This window comes from Geospiza fortis, unplaced genomic scaffold (genome assembly GCF_000277835.1).
Source record: "Geospiza fortis unplaced genomic scaffold, GeoFor_1.0 scaffold112, whole genome shotgun sequence".
In the NCBI taxonomy this organism is placed as follows: domain Eukaryota; kingdom Metazoa; phylum Chordata; class Aves; order Passeriformes; family Thraupidae; genus Geospiza; species Geospiza fortis.
This window is the reverse complement of record NW_005054298.1, coordinates 18893717-18920393: the sequence shown is the minus strand read 5'-3', so window position 1 is coordinate 18920393 and position 26677 is coordinate 18893717. Positions and strand designations below refer to the sequence as shown.

The 26677-nt window shown below is 37.7% G+C and overlaps 1 protein-coding gene across 4 annotated transcripts in view; it reads right to left on the bottom strand.

Annotated features, from left to right (window-relative positions):
- The window catches only part of RAPGEF4 (Rap guanine nucleotide exchange factor 4), a 142161-nt gene that overhangs the window by 69080 nt on the left and 46404 nt on the right, over positions 1–26677 (bottom strand). For all 4 annotated transcript variants that reach the window (XM_005415866.3, XM_031057467.1, XM_031057472.1 and 1 more), the window contains 2 exons: positions 8829–8901; positions 7716–7780 (listed from right to left, as the gene is read on the bottom strand). In XM_005415866.3, coding sequence (XP_005415923.2) covers positions 7716–7780; positions 8829–8901 — 138 coding nt within the window. The remainder of the gene's footprint in view (positions 1–7715; positions 7781–8828; positions 8902–26677) is intronic.

The window sequence follows — 26677 nt, the reverse complement described above, 5'->3', positions numbered from 1 at the left end:
CCCACACCTAATTCACAATAATGAGTGCTTTACAAATTTAGTATTTTCTAGGAATTTCTGTTATTTTTTCCATTATTTAGGTTATTTATATAAACTACAATAGCAACACTCATTCAGCTAGGCAAGAGAAGTCTGAAAGGAATATTGTCTCTTCAGCCAAACTGCCTTCCCTGTGCTACCCCAAGCACCTCCACAACCCTTTTGTGAGGTTAGTCAGATGGGTCAGTAATTGATTACACTGATACACTGAAAGAGGTCAGCAGCGTTACCCTCCAAAACACAATTTTAACAAAGAAATACATATCACTTAGTTTTGTGTATTTCTATTGATTTCTGAACTTCTTCCTTCCACTTCCAGTGTCCTTTAGGATTACCACACCAAGGACTGATCACAATAAACTCCTATAAGAAAATTCATTAGAAACATACAAACAACCATGAATCTCATGCCTTATGATGTTCCAAGTAATCCAGCATATTTCTGTCTGACAGTCACTCTATCTTTACTGACTGAAAGCTCTTTGTAGCAGAGGACTCCATCCCTGCTTTGCCTCAAAGCACCCAAAACAAACAAGAATTTCAAGGCTTTGGAATGCACAAACTGCTATAAAGCCTGAATAAAAATAAGAATAAAAATGAACAGCAACATAAGTGGAGAGCATCAAAACAATAATGATTACCGTTTAAGGGGAAGTCTTCATTCAAAAAAATACTGTGGAGATTAATATATATTAATATTCAGATGTAAAAGTCATGAAACTAAAAACTCATACAGGTTAGCTCAAGCGCTGACTTGAGTATATGGATTACTCTGCTGGTAATAGAGGAAGTCTCTCTCTTTCCCATACCGCTCATTTTTCAGCTCTTCGCTCCTCCCTTATGATAAAACCCACACTACCCTGACTTGGATCTTGGAGGCAGTTTCACTGACTCAGAAAGCCACTGCAGCTCTCAAGGCAGGACACAAATGCAGACACACTTTTCCAAGTTCAGTGCTCCATTCCCGAGTCAAGGACAGTAGCTGCTGCTGCAATGTTTTACAGCTGTGACAGAAAAGGGAGGCTTCCTCTTTAGATGCTGACAATTCAACTGTACTATGTTATTGGACACTAGTCACTATTTTTCCCATTATTCATCTTCTACCAAGAGATAAATGTGGCAGTTGTTTATATTTTAAGACTGAAACACACCTACATATATTTAGTACTCTGATATTACTGCTCTTAGAAAACAAGGACAAAATTTAAAATAGAGTATTCCTTTAGCCCCTGTAGCTTGAAAAATTCTGACCTTGTTTCCAAAAAGTTTAATTCATCCACCAAGAGAAGTCTTGCCTCCATTTCTTACCACCCCCACTATCATCATAGGCAACGTTATTTATTGTTAGAACCACCACAATGAAAACTCCTCAATGAAAGAAACAGACAGAAAGACCATAATTTTTCATCCAAATTCATAAAAGGGCTTCAGGAATCCTTCAAATTAATTAAGTATGGACTGAAGAGAATTAAGTTATCTTGCCATGTACACAGGCAAATACACAGCAACCTGGACTAAGGGTTCTCTTTCTCCACAGTGCCATGCTACTCATTGCTGTATAGTACCAGATCAAATGAGAACCACTCCCACAGCTCCAGGTTTCACACTGGGGCTACTCTGGCTAGTTCTGTATTGGTCTGCTCAGTCATATGATTAGGCACAGCAGAAGAAACCATTTCTAGTATGAATTGTCATTAGGACCTCCAGAATTCAGGGCACACAACAAAACCATGAATCATAGATATTTCAGAGGTTATCAGGGAGTTGATCAGCGTAAAACAACATGGGATGTTGCAAGTTTTCCTTTGAGGTATTGCTATTCACAAAGACATTCAGAAGGGAAGTCTACAGCTCTATATCATCTACTTGGCTGGAACTGGAGATACCCAACTTTCCCTGGCAGTTCTGCAACAATTTATGCAAAGTCTACTTAGGGAAGTCATCAGACTTACTGACAATTTTGTTTACATTTAAGAGCTCTGCTGACATATAAAGATCTTCACATTTTTCATTATGAACTTCCTTACTAACATATGAAAAATGTATTTTTCACAGACTCCTACTCATCTCAAACTCCTTTCTTTGTATTTCCCCTGCATAAGCTGTCTTGGTGTGACTCATTGCCAGGGTCTACATGCAGAGCCTCTGCACTAGCCAAATTGTTACAGGCTGTGATAATAATTGAACCCTAAGCATTTTCACCTAGAGCAAAATGAAGAACTTGAACAGACCTCTAGGCAAATTACTTTTATATATGTAAAACTGGTGCCAAAATATCAGAGTAACCCTTAAAATTAATGGGTACAGTTAGGACTGCACAAAGACATTATTTAGAAATATTTGCATGTAGTGCTTTCATGAAATCACTTCAAAAACAGAAAACAAAAGGGAATTATTTTTTAATCCTATGCAAATATTGTATAGGAGAACTGTCCAGTGTAGAACCCAAGTGAGAACAGAAATTAATGCACATGTATCACTGGGCAGCTACATAAACCCTCCACACAGAAAATAAGTCACCCTTTAACACAGTTTTCATGTGTATGTTGGAGATGATACAGCTTTCAAACAAACTCCTTGCAATTGCACTTTGATAGAACACTGCCTGCTTTCCTGCTCTCTCTTTTTTTTTTTTTTTGGTTCACAATTTCATGAGCATGTGAAACATTTCCCTTAGAATTCTGCTAATGTTCTTTCAAAATCCTCATTTAACAATACACTGAATAGCTCAATAGGCTTTCCCTTTGACAGTGGTCATCCAGGAAAAGTAAACTGAAATATAGGGAAATCAGAAGCAAAATGATTGTGTTTATTTCTAGGCAATGTTGAAATTGTAATACTTTGAGGATTAACTCTTGATTATGGCCTTCTCTGTCCACTCTAAGATCTTTACAATAATAATTGCGGTAAAAGCATTAAGAATAATAAAAAGAAAAATACCGTTTTCACAATCACCCCTATTCTTTAAATACATAAAAATCAACATGGTACCTACATCTTATTGAAAATTTAGTAAAGGAAACATCATATTAGCCAGGAAAGAAGATAGATGAAAAGGTGACTTTTGCAGAAGTATTGCAGCACAATCTATAGGAGCTATGGCATACAAAATCCCTTAAAATAAAGCACTTCCAATAAGTTTCCAGTCTAGAGGATTTGGAGACATTTCATGAAAAACATAAAGGGGATTTTTCAACTTGTAAGTTTCACAAACTCAATCCATGTGTTTTTCAAATATTACTTCGTGCACAAGGGGGAGCTCCTGCAACTCTTTATCACAAAAAAAAAACCCTGAAGACAATATAGGGAACATAAAGGAAATACAGCATGAAAGATTTCAGAAAGAATACATATTCTTCACCCAATAGCAAGAATTACTGTATGAATTTGCACAACTTTATCTTCTTTATTTTTGTCTTCTGTGTTCAGCATGGATTCCTCAGTACAAAGGAGATGAAAAGCATTTCCCCCTTAAAGGACATATGCTCTCAATGAAGAAGGAGCAAACTCATGTATGTTTTAAACAGTCACTGAGGTGAAGCTGTACAAAAAGAAAGGTAGCATGGTTTTTGAGGTAAGGTGTTGTTTTAATGTAGTGTGTCACAGCAAAAAGGTATGTGAGCAGGTAATCAAAGTCTGTACTGTAACAAACACAGATAAGAGGACTTCATTAACACTGCTCAGTCAGCCCCCATTCTTGAAATACTCTGCTTTTGAGAACTTCATTTTTTAGCCTTCCTTTCAAGCAGAATTTTGTGTGGCATCTTAAGGATGTGGGGGTTCTTTCAGCAAACTGCAATATGAAGATTCCATTAGGGAAAATAATATAAAACTTCATCTTGGATCATTAGCAATTTTTAACTATCTACTACTTGAATAAATAACTTACAAATCATTAATTTCTCTTCTTTCTGTGTATCATTTCTATGCTTTCAGGCATCCAAAATTTGCAAAGGAGTTTAAGACACTTGCTGATAGCAAAAAATTGCATTCAGCGCCACAGTCCACAAGAGAGTGGAGATTCATGCTCTCAATGGGGCTGTGTCCTCTGTCCTTATCCACATTAATTCCTTTATCTCCACAATTCATTCCTCCAGTACCTTCTTCTTTCAAACTACCTTATATCTCCAGAGCAGATGGGCTACTTCTTGTTCCTACTTGGGTACCAGTAAAGGGTCTAAAAGTAGCCTGAGTTCACAAGATTGCAGTGAAACTGCACCAAGCATCTGGTGAGCCAGTTTCACTGCCATTTTTCAATGTTTAACAATTGAATATGGTTATTTTCTAAGGGCTCACAAATGGTACTCCTTACTGCATGAACAAGCCCCAAAAGTCAAGCTTCTAGTCCAAAGGATAGGATTCCTGGATAACTGGAAAAAGCTATTTAGTATGTGCTATGTATTTTCCTCCAGCTCAATGTCAGACAGGTTTGATCCATTTCAATTTAAAAATCAGCCAGGAGCATACTCTCAGCATGGTGAATTCAGCATGAACAGAGAAAAAGTGGCCAAATTGTAAGAAGAGTCCTGTAGTGGGAAGCATCATGCAACCCTGCTGCCAGCTCTGCTGGTAATATATGGAAGCAGGACCACTAACTATTCTGTCTGCATGCTGGAACCTGGCCTCCCCTGCGTTCTAAGTACTCTTCTGTATCTTTTCCAAAAACATATTGAAATTATTATTGATTTTGTAATTTTGTCTTTAGGGTTACATTCATCTCACATATGCAACTCTACCCCATGGGAATTTTCAAAAACTAGAGTGAGAGAGCCCAGTCTGTCCCAGTCAAAAAGACTGATGCTCTGTCACTTTCCCTTATGTAAGACAGCATTAAATTGACTTTGTTTCCACCCCCCAAAATATAACTAGGGACAGTAATATACTCCCTCTCAGTATTTTATGCTCAATTTAACAGCTATATTGCATTAAATGATGTGCAATAATGTAACCCCAAATGCAAATGAATTCACATTTGCTAAAAAGAATCTCTTTGTTGCTTTCTCCTAATAGAATTTTTTTTTGTAGATTTTAATGAACTAGACAAACCAAACATCCCCATATGGTGAGAAAATTCCAAAGCATTTATTAAAAGAAAAATCTTATGTTACTCATCAAATACTAATAGATGTGACAGGAGAAAAAAAATTAAGCTATGAAGATGAAACTCAAATAATTAGCAATTATGGAAAAACATCTATTAGAGTACTTGCAAAAGACTCACCACAGGCTAAAAACGAAAAACATGTATTTCATATTTCCAGAGTGGAATACATTAAATGTCATCTGAAGTAAATTATTTACAGTTATAAACTTCCCTGGAAAATGAAAACAACACATACACACTTTGAAATAAATGCATCATGATCAGAAGTATTGAAGATGTTATCTCTTTCTGCCTAAGAGCGCAATGTCTTTTTACCATATGAAAGATTTTGAGGAACTTTCTCTGCATGTCAAAAGGTTCCTCACTCCGTCTTTTTCTGAACGCTACAGAGTAGTCTGCAGGCCTCTCTGAGCTGTATTTGCTGCCTGCCTCACAGGTACCATTCTGGCCATCTAAAGGAGTCTAAAGATGTCCTGAAAGTATTTCTCTTTCCCGGGATGAATGCCCTTCCCTGATGCACTAGCCATTTTGGGAGTCATGCATCGTGCTAAAAATAAGCAAAATATGCAACATCTAGAAATACAGCACTGTTTTCCAGTATCTTGATTTTTTGTTTCGAAAAGCTGGCAACAACTCTGGGAAGTTGGCCCTGGAATTCCAGTAACTCCCCGATGGTTCACCAGACTGCAGGGCATGAAGGGCGACAGACATTTTGTGTAAGCACTGTAACAGTTGCACAGTTTAAAACTGCAGGAATGAGGTTTGCATGCAGTAAACAAAATACATATTTACCTCTGCTGCATTTACCTTTCACTGAACATAAATAAAGAGAGCTGTGATCATATGGAGAAAACAAAGAACTAGAATTCATGGACCATTTCTATGCTGTGTAGCTTCTTCTGCCACATTTGCTATGGGACTGTCTGAGCGCCTCCAGGATGAAAGAAGGTGACAAGTATTTGTCACGTATTTACTCACCCAGCTTCTCTCCAGAGAAATGTGTACAGTGTGGGAGGGAGAAGGATGTCTGTTCCATACATGGCTCAGAAAGGAAGATAATATGGTTTGCAAAGGACTTTGTTCTTGTAAAAGTCATTGAGCAGTTTGAGCCTGCCCTAGCCAAGCTCTGTCTCCTATTCAATAAATTATTTTGTACAGGAAGAGTCCTGTTGTGCTAGAAAGCCCAGCTACTGGCAAAAGTATTAATCATTAGATTTTGCTCAATTTCTAAAATACTATGTACCTGAAAGCATTTACCACCCTTAGCTGAGCATCACTTCCCATTACTGGGGGGATATTACCTTCTAGGGGAGACAGACGTTTTTATCTTTTTACCTTTACCTGTTACTTCTATCTGCTTCAGAAAACACACAAACATCTTTTAGTTTGAGTTCTGTACCTGGTGCTTTCCTTGAGAAATCCAGCAAGATTCCTGACCAGACTTAATTCCAAGTGTACCACTGAAATGCCAATGACCTAAAGAAGCACTTAGACATAATTCATAACTGCTACATCAAATTCTTACAGAATCCAAGGTGCTAAGTATTAGAACAGTTACTCAGTGCGTGGAAAAATATTTATGTTCCTACAGGATAAGGTTGTGTTCGGAACTAGTATAGCTAGTGAATAAGGCTCTAGGAAAAGGAACTGCACACTGTTACATGTATACATTAAATAAAAGCTAAATGTGACAATTAAAAAAGGTCAGTACTCTTGAGGAAGCAAGACAGACAGATAGGGAGAGGTGGAAGTAGTTATTTTTGCATTAAGGAAACACACTAAAATATTCCTTGTCTTCATCTGCTGTCAAGAGATGCTTTTTGTGCAACAAAAATACCTTTAACCTTTTAAAGACATCACACAAATGCATCCAATTAAACTCCCATGTCTAGAAAGAAGGCAACCTAGCATCTGTTTATTATTACAACTTTTCTATTCCTGCCATACAGAAATTCTAGAAGTTATCAATCTTTACAGCAATGCCTGACACTATTTGTTCCCACTATTAATCTATGTATGTACTCTATCCCACTATTGAAACTGGCACAGAAATATTCATGAGTTCTTTCGAGTGGGTCCTCATCTGGAGAGGCTGAAGGCACAGAACTATTTTACAAAGGAGAGCTGGGATGTAAAGCTGCTCTCTGAACATAGGAGAAAATTCACCCTGAGCAAAGGGCCAGAACAATGCCTATGCATCAGTTCAGACTCAGGTACACCTTAAAATAGGATTTAATAATGAATTTTGTGATCCACTGGTTATCCACTGGTCTTGTCACAGCACTGCTTTTCTTCCTTATCCTCAGCACTTTTCCAACAAAGACCAAGAAACTAGACTGTAACACAAACTTGGGCAGTTTTGTAATAATCTTGAACCAGCTGGTTTCTTCAGTTATATGATACAAGGTCTAAGACACTCTTATAATTTGTATACTGTACTCAAATGCATCAACCACATGCTTGCATTTGCACTCAGTTATTTTCAATTGAATGCTGAATCCTTTTACATTTTTCATAACCAAATTCCTCCCCCTCCAACAAAAAAAAAAGGGCAAAACTGTGAGTGATTTACCTTATTACAATTTTTAGAAACTTGGCAAAGAGCACTGTTTGACATACTGTCTTTATCTGGCATTCCTAAAAAAAGAATACAGAAAATAAATACATACTGTACATTCTTTGAGTGACAATGAAAATATTTATTAGTAGAACAGCGAATTTGAGGGTTCAATACTTTGATAACACACACATTAATTTGCAATTTTTAAAGAGCAAAACATTTATTCAGAAAAAGGTTTCCTCTACTGAACACAAAAAAGACAAAAGGCTAACTTGGGACAATACTTTAAACAGCTTGTTAAGCACAGTTCTTGTGCTTAACATGTATTCAGGAGTTATTTATACTTTTTCATTTAACATTATCTGTGTCTCAGTACCTGGCAGTCAAATGTGACATTGAGTTTGCACTAATCAGCATAACTATGCTATTCTATACTATTATCTTGCAAAGAAAACATATCGAACATCTAACATAGGAGACAAAATTTGCAGATGCAATTGCTAGCCATCAGATACTGTCCAGCTTGACATCCAAAGAATCCCTGGCAAATAAATATAAGTGCTTTGATTTACGTAAGTGATGAATTCCAAAGGCTGCCCTTGGATTCATGTCTACAGCACTCTCCCACAGCTTGACAGGTTCTCATGAGGCAGAGACATACCCCAAATTATTTAGCTGTGTAACAAAGATTAGAGAGCAGCATGTTTACTGCAAGCTCAAGCACTAACCTAGATTCTCCAGCAAGTTGTGTAGCCCATCCTAACTAAGAAAAATTGAGACAGTATGTTACATTTATTTTACTAACAGGACTCATGACCGTGTTCCATGGTTCATGTAACACACGTAGTAAAATGCTACATGACATCATCCAGTATGTTTTCATCAACAGGCCTGGGTCATAGAGCAGATTTTGGTGCAGCTCTGTGTACACTTGTACACAGCTGGGAGGCAGTTGGTCAAGTTCCAAAGTGTCTTCTACTACACGCAGTATTAATGCAGTTGTAATACCAAATGGAATTAAATTTTTAAAGGTCAATACCCAAACCTGGAGAATCTCCATCTTCCCCTTTATTTCCTTTTCTCATTTGCTTGCCCACCACCTCATATCTAATCTCTCATACTTACTGTCATTGTTGGAGCCAGTTTCCATAACACCATAAGGAGGAGTGAGAAGTCCAGACATATACTGTCGATATTTCTGAAAGACAGCGATGGCACATTCAGTCAGGTACAGACGTAAAAAGCCATTCAAGGAAATATGTGCTCTTTATTCTTGTGTCTCCTGCCTTGTGCTTCTCACACACACATGAGACAATCAAACATGTCTTTACTCTTAACACTACAAGGTCTGCTTTCTTGACTGGAGTACACGCTGCTGTTACTTCAAAGTTGTGCTAAACCAGTTCCCTCTTTCATCTTGCCCAAAGCATGACTTTGAGGTTTCTAATAAATCAATGTTTTACTTAGCTGTGTGATATCCCATAAAGATTGTTTTAAAGCTCATTTGAAATTACACTGCTTATCTGAATCCAAGCTAGAAAGCTACTTTATTATAGGAATGGAGATGAGCTAAGGATTCATAAAAATCATGTACAACAACAGTTTTGGTGTCAGATCTGAAATATACAGGATGTACAGTGAAAACTCTAAACATTTAAACCAAAGGCACAAAGTATGGTATTCAGAAACTACAAGGCTATGAAACACACAGACCTCACACCTCATATTATGTATATCCTCACACAAAAACTGTATTAGCAGCTGAAACTTTGTAACTGTAAAAATAACATCCCTTATACCACCATAAGCTACGTAACTGTAACTGATGTCAGCAACTGATATTTTTCTTCAGTGAATGCTGATGACATGATCAGTAACGTTAAAAGCTCTGTCTAAGGCTTAAGAAACTCACAGAAGCTACAAAAATAACACCAAAGGAAAAAAAAATGTCCTTTTATCAAATACAAATCATTCAAGGAATAAGAAACACATTTTTGTTCCAAATCACATTATGTTACTGTCCTGATTAAGGATAAACAATTATAACTCCCTTTTGGAACTGCCAGAAAACATGCTTGTCCAATACGGATTCTAATGTTCAGCATAAATAAAATTCCTCATACAGTCCTTTGGGTGTGCAGTGAGCTCAAGGTGAACAATCAATCAGCTGAAATCCATGCAGGTTTCAACTAAGTACACACAATAACTGAGACAGTGCAATTCTAGTGCGATAGTGAAATTTTAATTTAAAAGTTTTATCCTTTGATCTATGGAGTTTTTTGGATATATTCACTTTTAAAATGTTGCCTGTTGAATTTTAACAATGCTTGAATTATCCTTCATACATTTATTTTTCTTGGACATGGAAATGAAAATATCATCAACTCTAGCACTAAAGACTGAATGTCTTGCATTCTAAATAATAACAAAAGCCACAAAGATTACATTAATCTTAATAATCCAATCCTATTTTTAGACAAACTATTACATCCTAAAGCTTAGTAACATATTATTTAAATCTCACCCATAATCCAGCTGAATACTCATAAAAGCAAATCTATGCTATATCCCTGGTCAGTCACACAAAACAAATGCTATTTCATTTGAGGATAAAACTCTCCTATGAAACCATTCAGTTCCCATATTCTGCATCCAGTCCCATGCCTGAACTCAATGAGTGGAAGAACATAAGAAATAATTATTTTCTCAGTTCAACTAGTAAATCACACACATAAACCAAGGGAAAAAGTAATTTTCATTGCCCCAAAAAAAAAAAAAAGTGTGTCCCAAGGGTTTGAAATAACATTTTATTCAAACAGATAAATGGTTTGTTCCACCTTCTACTGAATTTGGTCTCGAAATGTAATTTATTGATGTAAAATTGGAATGTTTCATTTGGGACAAGATAAAAATACATTGTATAAGATGTTTTTCTCTTCTTCTTCATCATCATTTAGCTGACATTAATTTCTTTTTTCTGTTTTTCCCAAAATAGCATTTTCCCAGAAATACATTACAATCCACATTTAAGCCACTTCTATAAGGAGCTTAAACTGTGGGAAGAGAGTAATTTTTTTCTTTTATTTCCTATATCATGTCCACAGCAATCATACACTGCACGGCATGTTTTTTCCGATTAATTCTCTGATATTTTTCCTGATTATTCTTCCCATGAGACAAAACATAGAACACAGTATACAATTTCCAAAAGATATAAGGGCCCATCTTCAGAAAAAAAACTACAGGTAGAGTAAGCCAGAATTAGATACATAACTTTAGAGGAGGCATCTAATGCCATTCAGGCACAACTCATGCTCAGGACACCAAAGTTCACCAGGAACAGACTCCTGATACATAATGTAGAAATTTGGTATCACTCCCAAGGATGCCCCCTCTGTCACCTCCTGCATGAGGGCCCCAGCCTGCCCTGGCATCACTCCATTTATGAGTCTGATACAGCAAACCCTGTGAGCAGCGCTGCCTGTGAAGGAGCTCAAGCAGCATTACCAGCAGAAGAAATAATTCAAGGCATGCCCTCAGAAAGCTCAGTTGTTCATACTCCTCCAGGGCACCTCCGCATAAATGAAACTTTCTTCTATATCTGGGTATCTCTGGAGGGAGGGCTGATACAACTGCCTACACATGGTCTCTCATGAGGATATCTCAGTGGGTGTGGGCTGACATAAAAGGTATAATTTATGCCTAAACTTGTGTCACCACATCAGCCAAATTAAATGTCAAGGGAAACTTATTTCAAGGAGTCAGGGAAACACTGTTTGCTGGGAAACCTAAGCATGCAAAGACAGACCTAAGTAATTGAATAAAGATTTGCCAGTATCAGATGGAATAATAAAGTTCCAGGCATGAGATCAGTGAAAGCTGAGATAATGAGACCTATCTTGTTACCATACTGTCTGTAAATGAAAATAAAATTCAGTAAATTAAATTATATTCATAGGTGGCATTTAAAATCATCCTGAAGATTAACAGACAAGATATTTACAAGAGGCTTTTGAAAATATATTCCACAGGTAGTATGAAGTCTGGAAAAGCTTTCCTTATGAAAGACAGGAACAATTACCAAATCATCATACACTTGTTTATTACCAGAAGCCTTCAAGTTTTGTAAATCCAACATGACAGCAGTTTTTAAAGCTACATTCAATGACCTATTCACTGTCTTCAGATTTCTACCAATTTATAAACTCTATCATGCAACAGCTGAAATAACAGACAATTCCTACATCTAATCTGACAGCATGAGTAATAAAGACAGTATTTTTTTTTCCAGTTGCTGACTGCCTCATACCCACGCAGTGGTGAAAATGAACACGTTTTGACCTTTTCAGCCACTGCTATGGCCTAAAGCAAAGAAGACTGGTGACAAGAAACAGTTGGGGAGAGAAGAAAAGGAAGAAACAGAATCACACACCTGCCCTGCTGGAAAGGTGCTGTGAGGGAATGGTTTCTAAGGCCACTCACTGTCAGGTTTCTCAGTGTGTTTCTTTGCATGCTCAAATTAGGGCTTTATTTGTAGTTAGCTGCAGTTTGTCTCATAGGTTTTCATGAGTACAATAGGTTTTCTTCAACCTAGTGAACATAATTAGGTATATTTTTATATCCTAATGTTTAGAAAGGCAATTACTATAATTGTGATGCAAGCTATCTCTAAATTCCTGAAAAACACTTCTAGCATACACAAGATATATAAAATATGTCTTTGGTCTTTGTGGTTAGTCCCTTCTCTTCTGCTGCTAATAGTGAAGAGTTAATACCTGTTTACAAACACTCCAGAATAAACCAGGTATATGCAAAGAATATAGATGAGCCTTTGTTGTCCACGTTCACTGTGTAGCAAAACCCCAGGCACTGTAACAGGAAAGACACAGGACTGATGAAGGGAAAAGCCCCTAGGTATAAAGATTTCAACACAGGTTCTAGAGCAAATACTTCCCCAAGGGCAGTAGTTCTGCAGTTGGCCAATAAGGGCTGTGCAGTAAGGACCCAAGCAGTGATGGTCTGTAGCATTAGGAACTCAGGCTTATGATGCTTCCCATACCATGGTCAATCTACAGATCCAAGGAAACTGTGGCCAGATACTAGGAATTAAATGCCTTGTACTGGGGACAATTTTATAGACCTCAAAAGGTGCTTGGTTCAATCCATTTTTTTTTTCCTTTTTTCTCCTCTACTCACAATCTCAATCACAGTGTCATTTTTTACCATTTCTACTGCCTCCTTTTCTGCCTACCCCTAACTTTGAACAGACAAGGTGACAAAGCAAAGCCTGCCTAACTTCCAAATTTGGGAGTAACACAAAATAATTGATTTCAGATATAAAAGTCCTAAGCCAAACATCAAGGTGACCTTTCCATGCATTTTTCAAAACCTTGTGTAATTATTTCATCAGATGCTATTATTGTGACTATTGCCTGAGGTCTGCAAAACTCCTGTACTCACTGTCAATACTTCTGCAATGGTTTCTCTTGGGGAATATATACTGTAGCTTGACAATGTGAGCCAGCTTCTCTGTTTTCTTTTGACAATAAATAATTGATCACTGATGCTCTCAGTACAACTCTATTCTTCCTCTAAGCTGGCAGTGAACCACATCCCTCATGAGCATTAGTCAGAAGGGCATGCCACTCCCGTGGCGCACTGTTTCTCCTCTTTTCTCCAGAACAACAAGAAGAGAAGCCCCTGAAAGAGTCTATGAAGATTGCTGGGCCTTCTTTTCACTCATCAAATCAAGTAGAGATTGCAAAATCCAAACTTTTGCCTTTAGAGTTCATACTCTGGTCTTCACTGAACTGATGGGTAAATCTCAGGTCATCTGCCTACTATCTGTTTGTGTTATCCAACAAAAAATGCCTAATGTTCCTAGAGATTTTCACAAAAAAAAACCACCCTAGACTGATTTTCACACTGATAGTTGTTTTTCATCCCAATCTTGCTACAAAGAGGAAAACAAACAGCATCCTTGCTTTTGCCCAATAGTATGTGCTGAGTCCCCCAGCAGACTCAGCCTAATTCTGACTTCAGATACTGTCTTTTCAGTATTTACAAATTACCAAGTGTATTTCTTCTAAGCAAGCTCAATCAGAAAATTTCCATACATTTCAGGTCAATGCCACTTAACTGGCTATCACAAAAAGGAGCTAATCCATGGCTATTTAATACTAGATAAAAAATCATTGTTTGAAGCTAGTGCTTTACTCTAGAACACCAAGTATCCTGACTATTGCTAAATGTCTGCCTTTGTCATTAACAGAATATAAACATCTGCTGTCATCAACAGCACAGGTAAGAAAACAGAACTGAGGTATTTCTGAAGGAAATTATTAAGACTTATTAGGAAAATATAATGCTACAATAGCAAAAATGTATTTTATTTCATGGAAAAATAGAAAATAAGCCATGTGAAGATCTCACCACAACTTACTGAACAGAAACAGATTGTTTTGTATATGTCAGTCTATCAAGTCATTAAAATGTGATAGAAAAGGTCTGAAACAGCAGAAGTGAAGCACTATTTGGTCATGTTCAGATAAAATAACTACAGGAAATGCCTGTAGTAAAACTGCTGAATCCTGATCCCAGAATAGGTACAGTTTATGTAACAGCAGATGAATCTGCATCTTTTCCATTTTTTTACCTATTTACCATCTTCACAATGTTTCTGCACAGCTCTAACCAACTACGCTTTATTTTACACCATCTCTTTATTTTGGAGACATGTATTTTCCTGTCACATTTCCACCTAAACCAATTTATCGTGCTTGAAAAGCTCTGTGTGCAGAATTTGCTTTATCACAGCATTCCCTTGATATTTCGTCAAGAAGAAAAATGCACCCAATTCTCTGAAATCATGCCAAATAGCAGACTTGGCTACCAGATAGAAAGCCAAAGATAAGACTGCACCACAAAAAAATTCATCCAAGGAAATTAGAGCATGAGCATTGATTAAGCAAATTACACAGCCTATTCTGCTCCATCTAATTTAAATATAGAAATGCCATCATACAGGTCTCCAATTCTGTCTCCTAGAGAAATCCACTCAGGAAATGCACTTGGGTGGTGACAGGACTTGGCTGGGAGGGGTGGGAAAGATTGCATACACTTAGAAGAGGACAAAAAAACCAAATTAAGAACAAAGGGTCCATCTGATTTATGTGTTTATTTTACTTCAATTGTGTAAACATGGAGTAGATAATATATTTACAGGAAAAAATACTTAACTGCCTTTAACATCAAGTTCAAGTTTTTGAAAGTGGCTGAAAAAGCTTTATACATTTCCATATTTACTTTTTCACTGTGATATCTTTAAAATAAAATTATGATGTCACCAACAGTGCTTCAAACTCAATATAAGATCATAAAATAAAGATGTGCTCTCCTTTCTTCCTCTTCCATTATCACATGTAGGAGAGAAGCATCAAATCACACCTAAGCTGGAATTTGAACAATGCAGTGACAGAACAGAACATCATTCCTCTTCAAACTGTTCTGCAACACTAAGAATTGTAAACCTGCATCTTTACTAGCAAAGCCAGCAGGTACATCTCAAAAACGAAGAGCAGAACAACTAAGAAAAATGTGCTGTTTTAACATAATTTTTCTTACCACGACAGCCAACCTTTAAACTTACATTAACAGGACTTAGATGGAGCCAAGTCTAGAATCATAACATATCTTAGCCAACTATCACACTGGAAAAGCAAGGATTGTGGGTACTTAGCAAGCTGGAAGTCAGCAAGAACCTCTAAACCAAGTTGCTGCTTCACCCTGAGACTGCCACCTTGAAAACACAGAAGGCCTGATACATATGACCTACATATCTTTGCATGAATGGAATGAAACAGACTTCATCTGAAAAAATTCATGAGAAACCAGGTGCGTGCTGCTGAGATAAACTGGAAACCTCCCACTACAGGCTGTGCTCTGACAGTGGCCTGAAGTCACACTCCTCTGTAGTAAAATTCTGTAAGCTCACTACAAGGTCTCTGCAGTAGCTAAGTCTTAAAAATAGTTTTTAAGTGCAACTTAAATGACACATTGGCCTTATGACACTGGGCACAGCAGTGGTTTTATTCATGGTTATAAACAGTTTCTGTTCTTCCCTCCCATTACATATATTTTTAAAAGGAGATTTGAAACAAAGGAAAGGCTGGTGAGCTGATCTGTAACTCTGTTTTTCACATTTATAACCTCTGAACACAGAAGTACGTTCATCTAGAAATTTTTCTGGAAGGAAATTTTTTCATCTGGAAGGAAACTCTGGGTTAAATATTAATTCCTCTACAATCAATATAAACCTCTTAAGTAGTTCAGTGGGGTCAATCTAACACTGCTTTTGCTTCTCACAGAAACAAGCATACATCAACCTCCAATACTCATCTAACATCAAAGGCTTCCTTTTCATGGATAATTCTCCAAACTGTTTCTATTCAATTGTGCATAACAATAACGACGATATTTAATAAGTGTAAATAAGTAAACACACAATTTCCCTTAAAACATTCATCTTTCTTCAAAGCTTTTAAAATATTATTTTGATTACAGTGTGAGCTGCTTTAAAAGCAGTTTGTACAGCTCTCTCAGGAACACTGCAGAGAAATCAAAGCAAGTACAATACAAAATAAGAGAGAAAAATGTAAAGACAAAGTAAACAATTATATTTTAGGAAGTATGATTGAACACAGGTGATTTCTTCCAGTGAAAAGCATGTATTCTGACAGAAAATCACTCACAATCAGACTGATATCACCTAACAGGAACCCAAAATACCTGGGCCTCCAATTCAGCCAGCAGTCCTTGCAATGGCACCACTGGAATTAACTTGTCAGCATAACCTCTCAAAGGCCAAGCTACTCCTCAAATCTGGAGTCCCCTTCATACACGCTGTATTATAATAAATGCAGGAGCTCACAATAATTTTTTCAGCTATTTTCTAATACAGTGTTTAGTTACATTGTTTACATACACATTTACAGTCCAACATCTCATAGCTCTCAGGTCTGAAGTTCCCTACGAAAGATCTCTTAACAGCCTGTTAAACATAATCTCTTTTTGTACAACAGCATCTTTGCTGAAGATTTCAAAATGTATTGAATGGGAATGACTGTCTTTTATCAAACTGAAGTGCAAACATTGATAACAGTGATTCAGCTGTGCTATGACATAAGGATTAAGTAAACTGCAATGCAACAGCCTTATTCGGATGGGGCAGTTTTCAAGGTTTTTCCTACAGACTGAGGTCAGTGCAAGTGATTTCCTCAAATCACAGACAATTTATTTTGCTGCAAGCGCTGCAGCTCTGACCTGGAGTCCTGCTGTGACTGTCTGTTGTACAACTCTTTCCTTAGGGAAAAAGTTAAGTAACAGTATTCCCCTTCAGCTTAGCCCTAGAAACATTTTCAAACCTCATGACAAGAGGGGACAGTGAGGAATGGAGGCACACAAGGATGGGAAAGAAGTAAGAAAATCCCACTGGAAGTTAAATGTTAGAAAGAAAAGAAAAAGTAACAGGAAATAAGAAGGAAAGGACTGAAAATGGGTGGAGGGCAGGAAGGGAGTGCAATATATAGCCTAAATAGACTCCTTCAACCTACCGGAGTTGTCACAAGGAATGAAGAGATTACTACAAGGAAGAGGGCATACTGTGAAAAAAGGGACAAAAAAAGAGGTAATATGATGCAGCTTATGGATATGTCTAATAAACAAACTCCCTCCTCTCTTTTTGCCACTGAAGAAGCAACTAGGTTGGAAAAGACCTTTGAGATCCTCAAGCCCAACCTATGACCAAACACCACCTTGCCCACCAGGCCATGGCACTTAGCACTACACCAAATCTTTCCTAAATACCTCTAGGGACAGTGACTCCATCACTTCTCTGGGCAGCCTGTTCCAGTGCTCAGTAACCTTTTTTGTGAAGAATTTCTTCTTAATGTCCAACCTAAACATCCCCAGGTGCAGCTTAAGACTGTGTGTTCTTGTCCTATCTGTCGATATCTTAGAAACAGGTATACAATTCCATGACAGGCAGAAGCCTGGCTCCTTAAATTTGGCTGATGTTGAGACAGTTTAGGTTTAAAGATTATGCAGATTGAGATGAACAGCACACAAATCAACAAGTCTGTGCCAATTATCCAATCACAAGCTTTTTCTATTTTTTACTCTATTTTCCATAGTGAGGCATGCTAAATGTTCACAATATTTTTCATTATGTCACTCTGGGATGTAAATTATAAAGAAAAATTAGAAGAAAAGATAATATGTGAGTTTTAAAGGATTAAAACAGTAAACACTAGGCAGAGTCCAAACTGCTCTGTGATTCTGAAGAATCACTTGGTTAAAGAAATGATGAAACATTCTCACAGATTAATTCAGTTGTGTTAAAAAAAAAAAAATCCAAATTCTTCTAGTCACCATTTAAAAATTACTCAAATTCTGGATTTTTTCCAATTGAGTTGGACATCAAGTATATAGCCTAGTTTTACTGACACTTCTGTGTGGGGAGGAATTTTGTATTAAAAAGCATTGTAAATATTTTATTAAATATTTAAGTATTGTAAGCATTAAGTAAATAAAAGTATTTCAATATTTTATTAAATATTTGTATTACTTGATTTTGGTTTTTATTTATTTCATTTTCTGAAGGGGTGTTTCCCTCACAGTACAATATATAACCACAAAAAAAAAAAAAAGGTAAACTTCATTTTCATTCCTCATTATCTGTTTTCATCCTAACTACCTACAATCTGCCATGTTATTCATCATCAAGATTAGAGCAGCATTTGAGGAGATATGCAGTGGGGCTCAGTAATGAAGATGCACTGTAGAATTTCTGAAGTGAAAAAAATACTAAGGAGATTTTAAGGCTGAATACATGACCAAAAGAGAAAAATGAAACAAGAGGAACATGAGAAAAATGGAGACACAAGATAATGAAGGGTAAACTACAGAACTGAACTGAATAATAATCTTTCCAGAAAAAGAAAGAGAGTGTACAGAGAATAACATTACATCACTCTCCTTCTTTGTCAAATAGAGTCCTGAAATCAGCTTAATGGGGGGTCCAGCTTTGCTAAGTTCTACACACAAAATAAAAGGTCAGATCCTGTCTCCCTCCTCCCAGATACAAATGTCAAGAGTGCAGCTAGGGGCAGGATGGAAGCAGGCAAGTGACACAGCACAAAAGTTGCAGAACGGCACAATTTAACTAAACTCAAGATGAGAATGTTTCAGCAGAGATTTTTCTTCACATAAAGCAAGTATGATTCCGTCAGAGCATGAGCTAACTGAGAACAAGAAGTTCACAGCTTTGGCATTCACTGTAGGACAGACCTCCAAAGGCTGAAACAAAAATGCCCTAGGAAACTCTTTCCCATTTATTTATTACACTCTTGCACTGAAGCTGTACCACCACAAAGGGATGCAACTAATAAAAAAAAACGGAGCCAACCCTGTCCCAGACAGAGTTTTAACTAGATATAATCAGATTCAAAGAGGCACAGCTGTTAAGTTTACATAGGACTACACAAATGACAATTATGATGATGATGATGAGGGTGGAAGACTGTAAACAATACCTATAAGAGAAAGAGAAAAGGGGTTGCTGAAGACTCACTAACAGACCTTTAAAGTTAGTCACATAGTATGAGTGTAACAACACAGCAGTTCTCCAATGAAATTTAGGAAGCATATTCCCCATCAGAGGGGCAATGAGTAAAGCTGATTCTTGCACTAAGACAACTTCTGCCAAACTACTAAAAGATGTTCTGAGTAAAAAAGCTGTGGCATTTAGGTTGTCATCCTGAAAGATCTGGTTTTACAAGCATATTCTAAAACTTACGTTTGGTTTTAAAAGTTATCTATCCAATAGAAACTTACTAGGAACTGATATAATTTTCTGAACTTTTATGTTTCCATTCCAATGGAGCAAACAGCCATTTCTTCTGGGTTTCCCCTTGCACATGGCTAGAAATAATTTCATTAGCATACTGAAATCTCAACCTAACCACTAGATGGATAGATTTCATGAAGTCAGGGCATACAGTAATAGATTATCAATTTTGGAAGTAAAACATCGTTCTAGCCCACTGTTTTCAACTGTTCACTTCTTATATATATCTGTATTTCCTGCTCATACTTTATGGAATCATGTTTCATTTGTTTATTTAAAGGATGAAAAAAACATTAGAAACACATCAGGCAGTGCTGGGGAGGTCCCAACACCTGCTTCTCACGAGCCCTGGCAGTTCTTGTTCTGAACCAATTGGAAATTATGTATTACAAGGAATAATATTTACACAAAGCAAACAGTAGTACTAGATAAATACACAGTAAAATAATGCTCATATATCAGGTTAGCTACAACAATAAAGATGTAATTCAGGAGAGGTTTTCAGAGTGTATACTAGTAGCAGAAGGATGATGGTGGCCAGCAAAGCTCTTTCAAGCTACCAGAAGATGAAAGCCAAAAGTGACAAGACTTTGTACTCAACTGACACTCTTTGTTGGAGCAGCAGTCCCAGCAGACAATTTGATTGCCTTTTCTCTAACTTTCACAGAGCTGTTTTATCTAGCTCTCTTACTATAGCCCCTAAACAGTAAAAAGAACAGTGACATGCATACAAAGAACTCCTAAAGTGGTTCTGTCTATAGTAGAAAATGCTACTAAGAGCTTGACCCAAATCAACTCTGAATTTATCAGTATGTTTTAGAAATTCCTGAAAGATAAAAGATGTATCCCCTTAAAACTATAATTCTCAGTGTCACATGTTAGGCTTTGCTTACTAATGAGAATTAGTATGATTGATGTCTTCCTTTTCTGTTCTCCTCTCACGCTTTGCAGCAGAATGGTCAAACCTCTGCAGCTATGGCATCTAGAGTCCAGTTTTGTGGTGTCCCCTTGCCACACATGCCAGGCCATACTCTCTTCCTGCATGGACAGGTGGCAGAGTTCAGTGTGCAGACACTGGAACAGCAGCACAAGGCACTTGGCTATTAAGCAGTATAGTGGCCAAACAACTGCTCCTCAGTACCTGACAGGAAAAAAACTGTAGGGCAAATAAAAAGAACCTCTAGCCCAGGCATGGCCAGGGGTTATCCACAAGGGGCTCTTCAACTTAATCACTGTATTTAGTGCATCACCATGCTTGTGAATACAGCCCAGCAGAATGCTACTGAATTAAGTGTTTAGTATTTGTAAAACGCTTCTAGATACATAGATTAAGGATCACATACACATAGTATTATTCTGACATTGCATTCCTTCAGGAACAAATACCACTGTCCATAACTGGGCTGGTATCTCTTTAAATCTAGATCATTAGAGCTCTCCCGAGATGCCCATCAGTGTACAAAGAAGCACTCATTTGATTATTGTACAATACAAAACCCCCTGCATATATCCACAATGATTATATATTCAGTACAATCCCTTTAATGTCAGCACATCAAATGTGTTTCCGTTGAGATTTTGCATTCATTTTCACATTCAAGTGAGTTTTGTCTTGCCTTCACATCTCCTATACTTGATCTCTCTCTTTAAACTTGGCATTTCTAGCAACCTCTCCCTGCTAGGTCTTAAAAGTAGATTCTTTTCTCAGCTCAATAAGCAAGAGAAGAGTATATAATTTCCTACTTTATGTACAACATCTGGCACTGTAGAAAGAACCAGTGCAAGTCTTACAAAGGCAGCAGAAAAAAATAGCTGAGAATCCTCCTGTATGGAAAACAACTCAGCAGCACTGGCTATAACACCTATTAAATATTATATGAAAGGTTAGTAGACTTCCTAGCAGAGCACAGTAAAGTAGGTAGGATTTCACTGCTGTATAGCAACAGAGCACTGAGAGAGGGCATTTCGTCAAACATTAATACCAATCTCAATCTGCTTTTCCCTACATTAAATAAAAAAAGTCAAAATAAATATGACAGGAGTCTATGTTTCCACACATTAATATTTTGGGTGATAGCCTACACAAAGCATCTGCAACAAAATAACCTTCCCTATTTAACCAGCAAGCAAGCTGAAGGTACAAAATTTCCCAAAGCACCAGAATGACTTAATCACGCTGCATTTAGAGCAATAACTAAGTCATTGCAGAAACTACACTCCAATGATGTTCAGTGAACCCAGTAACATAATTTAGATATATTAAGCATTCAGAAACAGTTACCTAAGTGCTGTGCCTCTTAAGAATCCCACCAGAAGCATATGACAACTTGGGGCTACCATGTGAGGTTAAGATCTATCTTTACCAATACTCCAACTGCAATAAGAGGGTGATTAAATGAAGATGACCTCCTATTTCAACACAGTCCTAAAAAGTAGAACCATGATGGTGAAGTTCACCTTTGCAATGACAGCACATGGCAAGGCCAACTGAGACAGTGCCAGGAGTGATCTTACAGTACATTAGAAGCTTCATTTAGATGTCCAAGGTATTTCACTCAGTTGTCCAAACAGAAAGCAGACTAGTCAAACATGGGCCCAGTTGGCAAGAAGAAAACCTGTTTCCCTGATTACACACTGGTAGACAGCCCTTCCTCATGGACTGTGAAGAACAAAAATAAGATCAGAAGGTATTTGTCTTCCAGTGATTTTAAATTGCTTGAACTTTTCCTGTTAACAAAGCAATGTTGCTTTCAAAACCTTTTTATAAAAATCTAGCTCTTCAGTCATTTGTTAACACTTATCTGTCACATGCTCCTAAAGATGCAAAGCCTTCAGGAGGAGCCTGGGAAGGAAGTATCTGAGATATTGTCAGTGTCTGAAGGCAGAACTAATCAGTCCATGGAGCCTCAATAATTGTCAGGTTGTTTTACAGCTCATCTGCTAAAGCACTGCCTAAATAGGAATCAAATGCCTACAAAAGCCTGTCCAACATGTTTGTGGAAATAATAGCCAAAATTAACTTGGAACGTTGCCATGCACTTACATAAGGTCAGGGCATGATGTGGTTACTTGTCGGTACTGATATTTATTCAAGTGGAATAAAGTGCTATTCATGAGCTAAAAGCCAACCCAATGTTTTATTCAGAGTTAAAATGCTTTTTCCAAAGAGGATGGCTTTTCCAAAGTAGTAAGTGCTGGGCCAGTTCTGTTCTGTTTAATGTCAGAGGCAGCTTCTGAAACAGCAGCCGTAACTTCAACCATTATGCTGCGCTATTCAGTCTGGCAAGCCAGCACTGTCTCCCAAGGACAGGAGTATGGCTAAGGGTGAGCAAGCTGGCACAAAAACAGGAACTTGGCTGCAAAGGTAACTAGAGATAGACAAGGCTATATGGGAAGCCACCAAAGAAAGACTGGGAGGAATTTCAATTACAATTGCATTATAACTAAAAAATTTCCTGTCCAGCAGCATCGCAGGGACTGTATATTCATCACAGGCCTCCATTCTGTCCAAATCCAGCACAACATACCTGGAGTAGTAACCAGTAACACTTTGGTTGAATCAATAATTTAATCTACCACGTGCATTTTTTTAAAATACATTCTTACTGAGCTATTGCTGTTGTTCCACAACATTACAATTAAAATTACAAGAGTACGTGATACATACAGCTGATATTGAGCACCAGTGTTAAAGAGGTACTATTGCATATGTCTCATTACCAGGCCATATGACCAACCCTATAAACTTCCAGGAGAACCAGTCCTACAAAGACAATGACAACCTGCCCAAGGAGCATTGCTATGCAACAGAAAGAACTGGCCAAAACACTTCTGTGATGTGTTTTCCAAAATCTATCTTGGAAATCACTGAAAAACCAAGTCCCTCCCTTCTGTGTCCTTTTAAGACGTGACAGAAATCCCCAATATTAGTAAAACCAAAGCTACTACTTAAAATCAGGAAGTCCTGAGAGAGTAGAGGCATGAACCCACTGAGACTTTCATGTTAGCTATAGAAGTCATTGCAGCTTCACCTTTTTCTAACCTTGAAATTATAAATAAAAGTTGTAACAAAACATTTTTAAATGCTTTTTTTTCTCCCTAACATTGTAATTCTTACTTCAACAAACATCTCACATGCTAAGCTTTCATTAGGTACAACTCTGTCTAATGTACTCCTTCTCAAGGAGTTCAAGTCAGCAATGGATGTAGTTACTCAATACCACCCTCTTAGACCCTTTTTCCTCCCTCCTGTAGTCAATCTTCATCAGCACCTAATTACCTGTATTCCCAGCTTTACAACTTTGTAGCAGACACTGATGATACTGAGTGGCAACACAGGACGTTAGTCTGTTTAGACCTCTTTTCTTAGAATTCCCTTTCTGAAGAACCAGCACAAATCCCAATTACATCCAAGCCCTTCACACCTTCCCATGCAGCCCATGGCCACAGCACAAAACATTCCACACAACAATGGCCTAAGCCCTGCCAGCCACTGGCTCCTACTCCTGTGCCCAACATGTCATCTTCTTGGCCAGGTCTGCAAAGGTTGGGAAGGGGGCCCTACCGTGAACCGGGACCAGTGAACAGATTTGGGTCTTTTAGAAACAGCCACGAAGCCAAGAAAGAGCAGCCAGAAAGGGACAAGGCAAGTGTTGAGACAAAATTTGCCTCTGCCCTGTAACATGAGAAACTATCTACACTCTCCTGCAGTAAACCAGTTAGACATTTATAAAAGTAACCAAAGCATATTACAAACCTCTAAAAAGCAACACAGCACTTGGTTTTGTTTTCCACTGTTACATAAAGTTGTTTTTACATCTCAGAAATAAAATTTTAGCAGCCTTTCAAAGGAAACAAAGATGCATATGTAGGTACATACTGCATACATTCTACTCCATACTGCATTTTGGAGTACCTCACTGAACCGATTTAATTAACATCAGCCAGAAAAGAAAAATATAACACGAAGGTGACTCAAGACCTATCTGTATGATCTTCTAATAAAAATAATCTTTCCACTGAAAGAAAAGCTCAAATCACAGTTGACTGCTGTCTGCCCTGAATTTTCAGGCAATGTCTCATTGTCTCCAACTGTATAAAGATGAATATCCAGAATAATCAATCATTCCCAACTGTATGTCTTTCAGATCACGGAGCACATTAAAAAAAAACCAAACAACCAAACAATGACTGCAATTGCAACCCATAGCGCTCTGCCTGTCTACATGGCTGGGAGAATCCAGGTACAAGAGGTTGCCCAGATATCTCACTTCTACCAAGCTTCCTAGTTTGGAAGAGAGTCCTTGGGAGATAACAACAGCCCTTTGGTCTTTATTCTTTCATTTAACAACATTCTCTGCTGTTCTGTTTCTAATAAAAAGTCAGCACACAACTACTGAGACAAGAAAATTAGTGAAAGACCTTCACAAAAGCCCCACACTGACACAAGAGACACAGTCAAAGGGTGTTTCTGGAGCCCTCTTGACATTTATCTTAATTCTCATGAGCTGTAACATTGGATCACACTACTTACAGAGGCAAAGGTAGCAATATCAAACTCATACACACCAAACCAAATGTAACAGTCTCTTCTCTTTACAAAGCGCTATCAAGACTTTCAAACCCCAAAATAAAATTGAACAGATCCAAGCTGTGCTTCTTTCCATTTCCTGATACCCTGCTCCTTGATATTTTCTGCAGCAGACTGATAAGGGTTCCTAACAGTGCTACAGTATCAAGGTAACTGTACACTGACTCTACCCATTACTTTCCCTCCCCATATGGACTGTCCTAGAGTATCCTCTAGAGCATATAGTAATATCTAAATATTAGGTTGTCTTTCTGATCCATCAGACTATATAAATGGACAGGCATTGGGTCTTGAAATTTTTCTGAGAGCAGATTTCATCAGCAGCCATTCACTGGAATTTAAAAAGAATGCAGCAAAGAAACTGAGGCAGGCAAAAAGAACAGTGCAGCAGCTGCATGGGTCACAGGTACAGCCACCATTGAATGACCATAAATCCAGCCTCCTGGTTTTGATATGGAATTGCCCTAGTGAGGACCTGGGGTTTTATTCCATTATTTAGAGCATGTACTCTTATTTATTTCCAGAGAAGAAATTTAAACTGAATCTGTGGATGCATGTAGGGATTTAGTCATCTTCAGACTATCTCTAAGGATAGAAGTGGTAATGAATGTATCTAAAAATCATCTAACTCCTTGTCCTCCCCTGCAACTCCCCCCTGAAGCACTAACTGAATAATTTGCCAATTAAAAACTAGACAGTACACAACTTTGCCAACCGTTCATTTGTAAAAAGACACAGGGCACCCATTTTAATGCTGCAGTCACATTTTAATCAAATATTAATCTTCAGATGTCTTTGAAGGGAGGAGATATGCTCTCTTTGACAAGCCAATTCTTAAAATAACTTTTTTTTTTGCTTTAGCAGTTAACAGGTCAAACGAAAATGCAGCAGGCAAGTCATAGACTAAACAGCACTTTCAACAAAAAGGACTCAGCGACATCAAGCAAGTGTCAGAAAGCACAAGCTGAGGGGGATGGGACAGTAAGCAGGACATGCATTAACTTTTTAAGTATGCCATTGTCCAATTGTTTTTGGATATTGTGCATGACAGCGCAGGTCATCCACTGGAGCAGGAACCTTCAGACTAGGGGCTGCAATAGCTCAATGCCTCCTTGAAGCCGAAGTTCCATGAGGAAATGTGACTTGATCTAATTTTGGAATCTGGAAAAAAGACAAACATCAGGAAGGAAGTTTAAAAAAAAAAGTTTAAGGCCTTTCAAAGAAAGAGGAAACTCAAACCAGATAAATTCAAGTAGCAGTAAGTCACCATCAAGCTGCTGTGATGTCTCTTTGAGAACATCACGTAAGAATTGCTTGTACCTCTCTGAAATATTTGAGACAGAGAGCACGAAGTCACTACACTCTTTGGATGGGTTTAGCCCAATGGTTTCCAGTTGTCTCTGTATGTACTGGTAGTTCAGACCTTCATTGTGTACAGCACACACATCTCTGCTATGTGTTCACAGAGCTCCACTCTTT